Consider the following 13,253-nt stretch of genomic DNA (forward strand, 5'->3'; position numbering starts at 1 on the left):
AGAGTGTATTGCTAGCATGTAGGTAGGTGCACCGTGTCATGCAGTGCCTGCAGAGGACAGAAAAGGACATTAGATTCTCTGGAACTGGATTTACAGATGGTTGTTAGAGGCCATGTGGGTGCTGGGATTTGAACCTGGGTCTTCTGCAAAAACAACTAGTGTTCTTAACCACTGAACCATCTCTCCAGCCCCCAAATAAATCTTAAAAAAAAAAAAAAAAAAAAAAAAAAGTCGAGCGTGGTGGCACACGCCTTTAGTCCCAGCACTCGGGAGGCAGAAGCAGGAGGATCTCTGTGAGTGCGAGGCCAGCCTGGTCCACATGGTGAGTTCCAGGACAGCTGGGGCTACAGGGAAACCCTGTCTCAAAAAGACCAAAAAAATAAACCAGGGACTGGAGAGGTGGCTCAGCGGTTAAGAGCACTGACTGCTCTTGCAGAGGACCAGGTTTGATTCCCAGCACCCACATGGCAGCTACGAACTGCCCTTCAGTTCCAGGGGAATCCGAAGATCTCTTCTGACCCCCTACGGCATTGTACGACTCACATACAGGCAGGCAATACATTCATACACATAAAATAAAAATAATAAAATTTTTTAAAAAACCTATAGATTTAGGTGGTTAAGAGTGACCATGGAAATTTCTCTGCAAAGCAATAGCAAATTTAGACAACAGAGATCAGAGATCATATCTAACTGGACAAGGGCCGGAAGGAAGCCCTGGGCTTGATCTGTAGCATACGTAAATGGTGTGTGATTTCACAGAGCTATAATCTCAGCACTCTGGAGTTGGAAGCAGAAGGATCAGAAGTTCAAAATCATCTTCATCTATTTTTAACTTAGTCATGAAGAAACCACGAGGCACGAGGTTTGGACTGGCTGCATACATTTGTCCAGGTTTAATAATGTATGACTGCCTCAAAACCTGTTTGCAATCACCTCGCTCCCAGCCCACAGCGGTAGGGTGAAAACGAACTACAGTTCCCGCGGGGCCGTGCGTCAGCATCGCGAGAATTGACTCGAATGCGGCGGCGGGAACCCAGCGTTAGGAACAGTTGGAGCAGTTAGAGGGGTGGGGGCTGGAATCATGGCGGATCGCTACCGTCCAGACAGCGAGCCTACGACGCGCACGCTCTTGCAGCGCGTGCTGGATACAGCGGACTTGCGCACCCCGCGGCGACGCCGGAGTAGACGGACTCTGTATGTCAGGGTGTTGCCTGAGCAGCTGGAATGACTGGGGAGTGGGTTCAGGGTCCACCCTGCTTAGAGAGAAAAATAGTCTACGACGAGCAAGCCTGAGGCCGGGAGTTCTGACTCTGCTTTCTGAATCGGACTCACAGACTTTGTGCTCCAAGGTGTCAGCCCCGGAGACCACAGGGCCCCAGTCCTAGATCTCTAGAAGCAAAGGATAATGCTTTTTTCTTTTTTCTCTTTTTGGTCTTTTTGAAACAGGGTCTCCCTGTAGCGCCAGCTGGCCTGGAACTCACTATTGTAAACCAGGCTTTCTTAAAACTCACAGAGATCCATCTGCCTCTGCCTCTGAGGGCTGGGATTAAAGGTGTACACCACCACTCCTGCCTCCTATTATTAATCTACTAGAGTCACCTCTATGAAACTTTCCTTAGCCTCTTTCTCTGGTAGATCAATCACAGTCCCTTTTTTCTCCTATCTCAGGACTATTCATCCACCTCTTAGTTGACAAGGTTGGGAACAGGGGCTGTGGAAAGTACATGTAATTTCTAGGTTTATGTCCCTGAGGGAAAAGAACTTTATTTAGGCCAAGACCCCTGGTAAAAGCAGTATCTGCGGGCTGGAGAGATTGCTCAGTGGTTAAGAACACTGGCTGTTCTTGCAGAAGACCTGGGTTCGAATCCCAGCACCCACATGGCAGCTAAGAACTGTCTGTAACTCCAGTTTCAGGGGATCTGACAGGCTCTTCTGTCTGTGGGCATTGCATGACATGGATGCACTTACCTACATGCAGGCAATATACACATAAAATAAAAATAATAAAATATTAAAGAAAAAAAAAAGCAGTATCTGCATCTTCTAGTCCCTGACCCCAACTCCCTATATAATTCTCAGAGCCCAGAGAACCTTTCTTGAATCACCGGCCTCCAAGAGGTTGAGTAGCCAAACAAAGACAACTACCAGAAGACGTTCCCATGGTGCCAGGGTAAGCGTCCAGCCCACTGACTGTTGTAGGGTCCTGGCTTCCTTCATGGAGCCCTGAGGTTTATTTCTGCTCTGAGCCCTAACTTGAGAAACTAAAGGCAAAAGAACAGACTGGTGATATTTTCATCCACAGTCAGTTGTTAGACTGGCCCATGTTCAAGCCAATGGGGACCTGGAGGAACAGACACCCCGAACTCTGCTAAAGAATATCTTACTAACTGGTAAGTGGGCACTGCCCTGTCAAAATTAGGTGCCAGGCCTATGTATCCCTCTCTGTGAGCCCTACCCTCTCGATATTTCTACAGCCCCTGAATCTTCTATTGTGATGCCAGACTCAGTGATGAAGCCAGTTGAAGTCTCAAAAGTGGTCCAGTCCTCTAGACAGGAAAGCAGTCAGGGCAGGTACTCAGTGAACTTCCCTCATAGGCTGAGGGGGCCCCAGAAGCTGAAATTGTGCTTTCTGGCATGTCTAAGAAACTCCATCCTTATAGCCTGGAGCTGCAGCTTCCTGAACTGGAGCCATCCTTAACCCTGGCACCAGGTCTACCGGCCCCTGGCAAAAGAAAGCAAAGGCTAAGGTTGTCAGTATTTCAGCAAGAAGTGAACCAGGGGTTGACTCGCTCACAAGGTAAGGCCTAGAATACACCTGTTACTGTCCTTAGCCTCGAAACCTGGGCTTGTATAACTTACCATGGCTTGCTCTTTTTGTATTTTCTTGATCTCTGATAGAGCCACCTGGGAATGCTGATGTCTCATCCCTCACTAGGTAACCTTCCCTGTTCTGGGGTTTGTTGGAGCAGAGACTTGAGGGAGGTGTTGACTGATGGAATCTGGCCATACTGTTCCCTGCTGATTTTAGCCTCATGGGATGGTGACCACATCCTACACAATGAGAGCTCCAGGGCAGATGGGAGAATCTTTGGGGGAACCTGGACCTCTCAGGCTTTCCTTCTGTCTCCTTCCCTCTTAATAGCTCCCTCAGCCTGACCTTTGCCACACCTCTTCAGCCACAGTCAGTGAAGAGACCTGGTTTGGCTCGAAGACCTCTCACCCGCCGGGCCGTCGATATAGGTGCCCTTTTGCAGGGTCTTCGAGATAATTCCTTGGCCTCAGCTCCTCCAGGTAAGGCTGAGATTTTTACTTCTAGCTTTTGGGGAAGGCTACTACTCTATGACAGACATAGGGTTGCTCCCCCTTTTGGGGAGGTCAAAACAATATGAACCTGGCCAGTTGTCTATGAGGAGTTTCTAGCCTTGGCAAGGTCAAGACTTAGTGTTGTCTATTACTTTATATTTTTGACCTACAGGGCTGAAGTTAGAAGGAAAGGGGTGTGGTATGGTGGTTGGAGTTTGTTGGAAGCTTGAAAAAAGACCAGGTTTCATGGTCAGTTAGAGCTAACTTGGGATCTTAACTTCAGAAGACAAGTCCACCAATGTCTGAGGAAAGTTCTGGTTAGAGGGAGAAATAGACAGTTGAGACATGGGTAAACAGTTTGGGGAGAGGTATAGCACGCTGTGGAGGCCTGGGAATGTCAGACCAAGGAGCAGGAAGGAGGGCTATGAGAGAGATAAGGCACTGGATATGTTGGTGCACAGCTTTAGTCCCAGCACTCGGGAGGCAGACGCAGGCAGCTCGTTGTGAGTTCAAGACCAGCCTGATTTACATAGTGAGTTCCAGGCCAGCTGGGGCTATCGGGAGACCCTGTCTCAAAAAGAACAAAAAAAAAAAAAAAAAAAAAAAAAAAAAAAAAAAGGAGATAAGGCTTAGAAGGTAGGTCATCTCATTCTGGAGGCCACTCAGGCAGAGGAGACCCATGAGGTCCATTGTCTGGGCCCTGGAAGCTCTGGGCATCGGCAGATGGGCTTGGAATACACTTGAGTGTTAGCTGGCTCTTGATCTCCAGGAGACAGCCTTAGAACCCGTGTTGTTACTCTGTCAGCAGACATAGTGTTGGAGGATACCCAGCCCTTCTCACAGCCCTTGGTTGGCTGCTCTCCCAGTGTGCATCACTCCTTGCCCCACCCCTCTCACATTGGGATTGAAGACACTGAAAGAGCTGTGAGTCACAGGAGACAGAGCATTGGGCCTGGACAGCAGAGCCACAGTGAGTATGAGGGGCAGCTGGCCTTGAGCTAAGCTTAGCCTTGGTGGGAGTGGCATTGGTAGATTTTCCTCCTCTAGTCCCTATGTGTGTCCCAGAGATCCCTGACTAGGAGTTCCTTCTCCACCTAAGAGCGAATCAGTATCAGGCCAGGAGATTCCAAATCGCCCTGATGCTGCCTCTGGCTTGGTCTTTTCCTCACTGAGCAGTACTGCCTTTTCTATTGTATCTTTACCCTGCTCGGAGCTACAACCTCAACCTCCAGAGGTGACAGAAGCAGTTGGATCCCAGGAGGTTATGGAGGCCAGGAAGTCAAAAGAATCTTCAGAGGATGAGGATACTTCTGGTAGGCCAGGTAAGAGGGCTAGTGCAGGGATCAACAGGTGAGAATTAATGGCTGTGCTTATGTCCTGGCCTACAGAAGAAGCTTGCTTGGGTTGTGTCTGGAAACTGTTGATACTGGGCCACAAATATTCTCAGGGGCACTTGCTTGACTAGAGCTTTGTGAGGTCCTTGAGAATTAAGGAGGCTAAAACTGCATAGCTGTTTGAGATAGTCAAGCCTGAACCCCCTGTAACCCTGTTCTTTTTCTTTTTCTGCAGCAGGGCCTGAATTGGCCTCCAGCACTCCTGACTTACTCAAGACCAAGCAACCACATCAGTTTCTTGAGCCACCATCACTACCTCCTGGTGTTGCAGTGTAAGAACCCATGACCCTGGGAACTGGGAATGTTCTGAGGTTGGTATTATATACATTTAACTCCTCATAGATGTGCAGGTGATTGCCAAGCACAGCAACTCAGCTTGGCTGGGAGGTGCTTCCTAATAGTATATTTGTCATCCTAATGCCTGCCTCCAGGGATTTAGAGGTGCCTGGGTGAGGGGAAGTGCCTAGGTCGGTATATAGTCATAGAAGGCTTCCTAGAGGAAATAGCAGGCTTGGGACAAACAGTGATAGATTCTTGGGGGAGTTGGGGAGGGGGTTATCTATTCTAAGACCTGAGGGTTATAGGCTTGAGCAAATATTATCATATATGTTGAGGATAGACTAGGATGTTGGATCCAGGCTGGAGGATTAGGGTCCCAGGGGAAGACCAGGCTTCTGTGTGGTCCCTTGATCATACAGTCCTAGTTTCCCCAGGAACCAGCAGGACTTGTCCCTAAATAGGGGCTTCCCCAAGTAGCAGTTCAGTCATCTCTATTCCTATCTTCAGCTTATCTTCAGAGCCTCTGGAGTCTATGCCAGTCAGGCTTCCCCCCAGGCCCCGAACTGCAGGCCCTAGGCACCACCAAGATCCCTACAAAGCTGGACTGAGCTACTATGCAAAACTCTTTAGCTTCTATGCTAAGATGCCCATGGAAAAGAAAGCTCTTGAGATTGTGGAGAAGTGGTAAGTCTTAGACATCTGAGTGGGTAGAGGGGGCCTGTTAAGTTATAAACAGACTGTTTAGTTTGTTCTACCCTAACCTTCTTGGCAGCTTAGACAAGTATTTCCAGCACCTTTGCAATGACCTAGAGGTGTTTGCTGATCATGCTGGCCGTAAGACTGTGAAGGTAGAGGACTTGGAACTGTTGATGCGACGGTGAGTGGGCAGAATAGGGAAGCTGGGTATATGAGTGCTGGTGCTGAGTCTGGCTGACCCTCTTTTCTTCTTATGCAGGCAGGGCCTAGTCACTGACCAAATATCGTTGCATGTGCTTGTGGAGCGGCACCTGCCCTTGGAGTACCGGCAGCTGCTGATCCCCTGTGCATTCACTGGCAATTCTGTCTTCCCTACCCAGTAGTGCCTGTGCCTAAACACTTGCCATGTCCCTGCCTTGAGTCCTTTGGCCCCACATAATCTTCAAGGTCTTCTCATCTCCTAGCATCAATAAAGTCTCACACATGGATTGTTCTGATTTTTGGTGCATATCCTGGGGCCAGCCCAGACCCACCTTCCCCATCACCCCCACACTTGACTTCCCAGCAGAGCTTGGAAAATAGTATGGGTTCAAATAAAAAGAGTTTTATACTAAAAATTCATTTAACAGCATTAGAGTATTGAGGCTGCCCACAGAGCTCTAGCTTGCTGGTTCTAGCTCTCGAGGTCCTACACGCTTGATATCTGCCATCTGAAGCCAGTCAAGCGCAGTCTGGAACTTGATCACAATTTCCTCCTGTTTTGCGTCATCCTCCAATGGCAGTTCTGACACAGGGAGCTGAAAAGCCTGGCTCAGGTAGGCACTCAAAGTCTGCTTGTCCAGACTGGGATCGATGTTCATCAGGGCCCCACGCAGCTTCAATAGTGTCACCTCATCATTGCTGACCCACAGTGAAAGAGAAACAGGTTTACAGGCTTGAGTGGTCCTCTCTAGACCCCAGACTCTGAAGTGCCTGCCTTTCTGTATGATTGAGTAGTTTATAGTACCCAGCAGCATGTGCATTACACAGGGAGACTCAGTGCCTGAGATGCTATCTTATGGGACTTGCTGTGCCTGTGAGACTTGCCAATGGCTGAACGGGACTGAGGGCCCCAGGGTCACTCACAGATCCACACCCAGATCCTGCTTCAGCTCTTGTAAGTATGCTTCCTTTTCACTCTCATACTGTTCCCACAGCTTTTGCACAAAGGGCTCACTTTGGCCCTCCTCGTCCTGGAGGGTGGGATATGGGGAAGGGCAGAGTGAGGCCATATTACCTGGGGTTTAAACAAGGCTAGGGAACGGCTTGGGCAAGTACTGGAGCTCCACTCACCTCAGTAAACAGTAAGTGGTAGTTGAGCACTTCCACACTGTTGCTGTCAGGATCCCAGCCCCCTGCCTCCATCAGCTCCTCAATTTGGTCTTCCCTCTTGAGAGGAAAGGTGCTCTTGAGGATAGTGCTGTAGGAGAAGAAGGAAGGCCAACGGGCCTGGCTGAGGCTGTGCACCACCTTCCCAACCCTCTTGGGCCATCCTCACTAGTGTTCAGGACAGTGAGGTATTTATTTATTAAAGGGTCTTACTATATAATCCAGGTTGGCTTATAAAGTTGAACTCATGATGATTGTCCTGCCTTAACCTCCCAAGTGTTGGGATTACAGGTGTGTGCCACCATGCTAGCCTTTGATTTAAAAAAAAAATTTTTTTTTGGTCTTTTTGAGACACAGTTTCCCGTAGCCCCAGCTTGCCTGGAACTTGTTATGGGGCCCAGCCTGGCCTTGAACTCACAGACATCCACCTGCCTCTGCCTCCTGAGTGCTGGAATTAAAGGCTTGCACCACCATGCCCAGCTCATTCTGTCATTTGTGTTAAGACATATCATGTCAAGTTAGTGTCCCCAGATGTCCCTCAGTGCAAGTTTATCCACTGGGTCTGGTTAGCCTATCTAGAATCTCTCCTTTTAAGAAGATCAGCTTTTCCTCACCTTACAGTAATCAGCTGCCAATAATTCTTCAACTAAGATTAGGGCCTGCTGTCCATTTGCACAGTTCTGTGCTGGGTTGTCTGCTTGAATTTGCCTGGGTCTTGTGCATGCTGATACTAATGCTGTAGGTTTATATGGGAAGGGTCCCAGGAGCCTGTAGGACTCTATTTCCATATGGTCATATACCTCCTCCCTTCCTGGCTCTTACAATCTTTCTGCTCCCTCTTCCACAATGAGCCCTGAGCCCTGGGTGGATGGATTTTAATATAGAAGTTCTGTTCAAGGACCCACACTCTGTAGACTTATTTTTTACATTTTGGCCATTTGTGGTCTTTTGTGTTCCTGGCCCTCTGTTGTATGAGGGAGCTTCATTGATGAGAATTGAAAGATGATGCATTAGTGTTCTCTTTATCCCTTGTTCTATGTTCCCTCAGCCTTAGGTGTTGAGGTTGCATCCTAGATGTGCCACTTAGCCTTGGGCGATTCACAGACAATCTCTGTGTATGACCATTTGTGGAACTCTGTAATAATCTCCGTCTGTTGAAAAAGAAGCTTCTAGCCAGGTGTGGTCACACATGCTTTTAATCCCAGCATTCAGGAGGCAGAGGCAGGCAGATCTCTGTGAGTTCCAGGCCAGCTGGGGCTATAGGGAGACCCTATCTCAAAAAGACCCAAAAAAAGAAGCTTCTTTGATGGGTAGTGACTGGGATACTTGTCTTTAAATTTAAGGATCCATATTTTGCACATAGTAAGAAGTTACATTTGTCTAGGGATGTGACATCCTTGGGGTTTTTTCTAAGATCCATGTCCTCTCCAGCTTGTGTATTTGGCTAGGTTCACAGTACACTCACACATGAGTTTCCTCCCATTGAGTGGGCTTTAAGTCCAATTATGTAGCTGTTGATTACTCCCAAGATAAAAGTGCCTCTACTGCACCAATCTCATTTGCTGTAATGGTCACTGATGTAGTTATTAGGCCTTGAAGCTGGGGTTGGACTGTTGATTGATATTCTCCCTTACCAGTTTACATAGCAGCCCTTATTGTTTGAAGGTAGGGTTTTGTGCTAGGCTGGCCTAGAACTCAATGACTTTCCTGCTTTTACCTCTCAAGTGCTGACATTATAGGTATATGCCACTACACTTGGTAAGGACAGCAGACTTTGAGGTCTGGCTCATCCTGCAAGGCTCCCCTTTTTCCTATATACCTGAGAACTTGGCCAGCCAAGATGTTAGGCTGGAGTTTGGGGTAGCCTGACTGGCTCTTACCTCAATTGTTCCATGGTTATTAACCCTTCATTCTTACTATCAGCATTTGTCATCGCCTTCAACAGATGGGTTAGTGTCTCCTTTTGGTTGATGTATACACTCTCTGTCATCTGTAAAGAGAGAAGCATTTACTACCATGTTTTCTAGGGTGGTGGGGGCAGAGCTGTGTTATGCTGGAGACAAAAGCCCTTTCTGTTTCACTGAGGGGGACAGGTTGGGGCTTGGCCAAAGCTCACCTTTCCCATCAAGACTGCATAGAACTGATTCATGATCTCATTGGAGCGGAAGAGCTTGATATTTTCAAAAATGGTGTAAGCCCAGGGCATGGCATCACTGATCCCAAAGCGACGCTCCAGGAAATTAAAGAAGAAATCTGCGAATAACTCTTTCTGTAAGGTGAGGGGAATGCTTGGTCAGCCTCCCCCAGGCTTACTTGCCAGCCCCCCAGGCTTACTTGCCCCCCCCACTCCATAGCACCTTTAGGCAACTCCCTGGGGGACTCAATCTGAAGGCCACACAGACTAACTAACTAGTGAGAGCTGACCTGCTCCTCTGCAAGACGTTCCTTCCAGGCATCCTTGAGGAGATTTACCACTTCCTTCTTGCTCGGCTTCTTGTTTTCCACAGGGCCATCAAATCGCAGGAAAGGGGGTACAGTGTCTCCATATCCCTAAAAGGGAAGTGCCAGCTCATGTTTGGGCTACTCTGTTTCCTTCCCAAATAGATAAGAGCCTCAGATGGTTCCCCAAGAAGCTAAGTCTCAGCAACATTGGTAATGTGTTCTGACTCTGGCCTAAAGCCTCTGGCTCAGGGACTCCCCTACCAGGCCAGGGAAGAATTCTTTCTCCCGAAGCAGACCGGCACCAATCTCCTCCAGGAGCACCTCCACCAGCTGGTCACTGTTCTTGCTCTCAGCCAGCAGTTGCCAGCGTTCTGGGCCCCCTGCCACAATACCTGCAGGTGGGGAGAGAAAGCTAGAATCCTGCCCATGCCCTTCAGCAGGCCCTGGGGCCCCTAAAAACATGATTACTTTCGCATTTGGTCCAGTCAGGCCGTGGGGTGGAGTTACGCTGGATCTCCTGCAGCTCAGAATAATACTGGTCCCTCTCCTTCAGAGTGCTCATGTGCAGCTGCAGCAGTAACTCGTGTTCCTTGCAGACCTCTTCATAGTCTGCCCTCAGGCTGTCTAGCTGCAGGCAAGGCAATTGGTCCTAGTTACCCACCTACCTGACCAAGCCCTACCATGCCTAACTGCCTGCCCATTAGCACCTGCTCCTGAAGTTCCATGTTGATCTTCTCCTGCATCTCAAAGTCTCTCCTGGGTACCACATCTCCAAAGTTGGCTTTCATGGTGTTCAGCTCCATCTGCGTGCGGGTCAGGTCCTGCTGCGTCATCTTCAGAGCCAGTGTTAGCTTCACAGGGTCCTCCCCCCAAACACCTGCCAGAGGCCCACCAGTTTGTGTCACCCTGGCTCTGGGACTTCTTGTACCCAGGGCTGGGTTGAATATCCTTTGGGGTATGCCCAAAGTTTTCTGGGATTCCCTGGCTCCACAGCATCACCACCCTAGGGGTTCAGACAGGTAGAGAAGCCCAGGACATGTGGTGCCAGGTCTCTCCAGCCATAAGGAGTCATAGTGCCAGCATTGGCATTACAGTTCTCAGTGTAATTCAAAAGATCCACAGCCCCAGTTAGTAACAGGGACATCTATCATGTGTGGACACAGTAAGATACCAGGAATGTTGCCTGGACAGGGTAAGTGGTCAGGGGCAAATTTCAGCCCCCAGAAGGAGAGGAACCTGGTCTGGGTTACCTGCAGACTGGGCTAGTGACATGTCCTCGCGCTGGTACCGCAGCTCATTTAGGTCCCCAATGAGGATCTTGCGGGCATCTCGTTCAGTAAGGTAGCACAAGTACTCCTCAGCCAATTTCTTCCTCAGTTCAGACACCTTCAGGAAAGTGGCTGTATAGTCAGTGACTTTCTTTGAACCCCTGTTGGTTACCATAGGGGTCTGATGGGTGCTGGGTGATCCCCTTAAACAGGAACAGCAAAGTAGTCATTCTTGAGAACCCAGCAAGTTGCTGGTGCTTCAACCTAACCTGTGGAGGAAATTTGCCGGCACATGGGGCCACATTGAGCCCTATGCTGAGCACAGCAGCAGGACAGAGTGGAAACAGTAGGGGCTTTTGGGAATGGTCATGGCTGTGCCACCCCTGGCAGAAGGGTGGATGGGGTTAGGGGTTTCTCAGTATTCATGAACTTCCCCAGATGAGGGTGGAACAGAACTTGGGAACTTGGTCAGCATACCACTTTCATTTACCTCACTCTGCAGTGAAACCTTTTCCTCATTCTTTTTGTCAATGAGTTTTAGCAAATTCATCTTCTCTTTCTTGAGCGCAGAGATTTCGTATCTCTCTTCAGCCCTCATGGCCAGGATCCTTTCATTGCAGTCTTCACTCATAGTGACGATCTTAGCCTTCAGGGGTTCCAGGGACCGAATTTTCTCCCTTTGGTGGGCTAAACAGGGATAGGTAGGAGAACCCTTTGGGGGCCATGGAGAACCAAGGGCCAGGAGTCACAGATCCTAAGGTCATGGGTGAGTGACTATCACTTGCAAAAGGGAGGGTATGTATGCCTTGTTCAAAACCATGGTACCTGGCTGGGTGTGGTCACACATGCCTCCCAGCACTAGGGAGGCAGAGGCAGGCAAATCTCTGAATCCTGGTCTATGTAGCAAGTTTTAGGCCAGCCAGGGCTACATAGTGAAACCCTATCTTTAAATTTTTTATTTATTTTTATTTTATGTGTATGAGTATTTTGCCATATGCACGTAAGTGCACCACATGTGTGAAAGCCCATGGATGCCAGAAAAGGGTTTCAGATCCCCATGGAACTGCAATTATGGATGGTTGTTAGCTGCCATGTGGGTGCTGGGAACCAAATCCAGTTCTCTGTAAGAGCAGCTAGTGATCTTAACCACTGAGCCATCTTTCTAACCCCAAGACACAGATACGTACACAAATATGTACATATACTGCACACACACACGCCACCTGCTTGGAACCTTCCCACATTTTTGGGGATCAGGACATAGCTCTGTGGTAGAGCACTTGCCTATCATGTGAGGCTCTAGGTTCAATCTCCAGCCAAACCAGGGGCTGAATGCACATGAGGGTTGGGATCTCCCATACCCACACTTCTGAGCATTTCATTTTGTAGCTGCAGCTTGCTTAGCATTACTTGAGCCTGGTAGGAAGTTTCCTCACTTCCTATAAAGGCTTACTGTTCAGGGATTCTGTTTACCACAGATTGCCCCATTATCCTTCTAAAAGATAGCAGGGGATAAAGTATACAAAAAGCTTGAAAGACCAGTTACCACTGTGGAGACCCAGAAAGTCAGAATATGATACTACATGCTCAATCCAGTTTGAACCCTAAAAGGAGCTGCATTCTTACCCAGCATCACCTCATATGCATTCTTGATGGAGGATAACAGTGGCTTATAAGTCTTGAAATCCTCTATGAAGAACTCAAAGGTCTCCCTGTAAGGCTGGCAAGAGAAAGGAACCTATCATTTCCTGGCCCATAACTGCCACTCTTGGTGGCACCTGCCACCCTGAGTGGGCTCCCATATGAGCCCTGAGAAGTGTTCCCATATGTGGCTGCCAGGTAACCCATATCTGACCAGACACCTCCCAGGTCTCAGTTCCATGGAGCTGGGGGAAAGAGATATCTGTAGAAGCCTCTCCTGGTGCCAACTCTGAGACCTAGCAAGGCACCATGGGCCAAATCTACCATTTTACCCAAGCTCCCTCTTTGGCTCCCCAGAGAGACAGCCTCTTGACTTCCAGATCCTGTGTCTATTAGCATCTCATCTGCAGCCCTTCCACATACCAAAGCCCTGTGAGAGTAGGACATTAAAGGTTCTAGTCTTATGCTCTGACCCTCATTGTTCTGTCCAATTTAGCTACAGAAAGATTGTATGTGTTGTGTGTGAGCATGCAGATGTGTGCAGGTGTGTATGTGCAGTGGAGCATAGAGGTCTACATCAAGTATCTTTTTCAAGATACTTCTTCATGGGGCTGGAGAGATGGTTCAGTGGTTAAGAACACTGGTTGTTCTTGCAGAAGACCGGGGTTCGAATCCCAGCACCCACATGACAGCTAACAACTGTCTGTAACTCCAGTCCCAGGGGATCCAACAGCCTCTTCTGACCTCTGTGGGCATTGCACAACACGGGTGCACTTACCTACATGCAGGCAATACACACACATAAAATAAAAATAATAAAATATTTTTTTAAATGATAGAGGTGGAGAGCAAGGAAGTA

General features: G+C 48.6%; 2 protein-coding genes across 10 annotated transcripts in view; one reads left to right on the forward strand and one right to left on the reverse strand.

The window, feature by feature from the left end:
* Positions 1 to 986: 986 nt before the first annotated feature.
* Positions 987 to 6,182, forward strand: Cenpt (centromere protein T). 7 transcript variants are annotated; one of them, XM_029566412.1, is made up of 13 exons: positions 987 to 1,197; positions 2,083 to 2,173; positions 2,306 to 2,393; positions 2,478 to 2,574; positions 2,664 to 2,800; positions 2,902 to 2,938; positions 3,146 to 3,294; positions 4,112 to 4,276; positions 4,500 to 4,628; positions 4,879 to 4,972; positions 5,487 to 5,663; positions 5,752 to 5,856; positions 5,935 to 6,182. In XM_029566412.1, the coding sequence occupies exons 1-13, from the start codon at positions 1,085 to 1,087 to the stop codon at positions 6,056 to 6,058; spliced, it is 1,506 nt and encodes a 501-aa protein (XP_029422272.1). In that variant the 5' UTR covers positions 987 to 1,084; the 3' UTR covers positions 6,059 to 6,182. The 7 variants fall into 7 exon arrangements, with proteins under 7 accessions (XP_029422272.1, XP_029422274.1, XP_029422276.1 ...); XM_029566414.1 differs by having other exon boundaries at positions 988 to 1,197; positions 4,518 to 4,628; XM_029566416.1 differs by having other exon boundaries at positions 988 to 1,197; positions 4,539 to 4,628.
* A 93-nt stretch (positions 6,183 to 6,275) lies between these two features.
* Tsnaxip1 (translin associated factor X interacting protein 1) overlaps positions 6,276 to 13,253 on the reverse strand; it is a 22,731-nt gene continuing 15,753 nt past the window's right edge. For all 3 annotated transcript variants that reach the window (XM_029566409.1, XM_017799628.2, XM_017799629.2), the window contains 12 exons: positions 12,380 to 12,473; positions 11,244 to 11,440; positions 10,736 to 10,871; positions 10,193 to 10,362; positions 9,954 to 10,113; positions 9,747 to 9,877; positions 9,468 to 9,593; positions 9,160 to 9,312; positions 8,924 to 9,033; positions 7,008 to 7,134; positions 6,801 to 6,907; positions 6,276 to 6,575 (listed from right to left, as the gene is read on the reverse strand). In XM_029566409.1, coding sequence (XP_029422269.1) covers positions 6,335 to 6,575; positions 6,801 to 6,907; positions 7,008 to 7,134; positions 8,924 to 9,033; positions 9,160 to 9,312; positions 9,468 to 9,593; positions 9,747 to 9,877; positions 9,954 to 10,113; positions 10,193 to 10,362; positions 10,736 to 10,871; positions 11,244 to 11,440; positions 12,380 to 12,473 — 1,752 coding nt within the window. In that variant the 3' untranslated portion in view covers positions 6,276 to 6,334. The remainder of the gene's footprint in view (positions 6,576 to 6,800; positions 6,908 to 7,007; positions 7,135 to 8,923; positions 9,034 to 9,159; positions 9,313 to 9,467; positions 9,594 to 9,746; positions 9,878 to 9,953; positions 10,114 to 10,192; positions 10,363 to 10,735; positions 10,872 to 11,243; positions 11,441 to 12,379; positions 12,474 to 13,253) is intronic.

Source organism: Nannospalax galili, unplaced genomic scaffold (assembly GCF_000622305.1).
Source record: "Nannospalax galili isolate Female #2095 unplaced genomic scaffold, S.galili_v1.0 scaffold799, whole genome shotgun sequence".
In the NCBI taxonomy this organism is placed as follows: Eukaryota; Metazoa; Chordata; class Mammalia; order Rodentia; family Spalacidae; genus Nannospalax; species Nannospalax galili.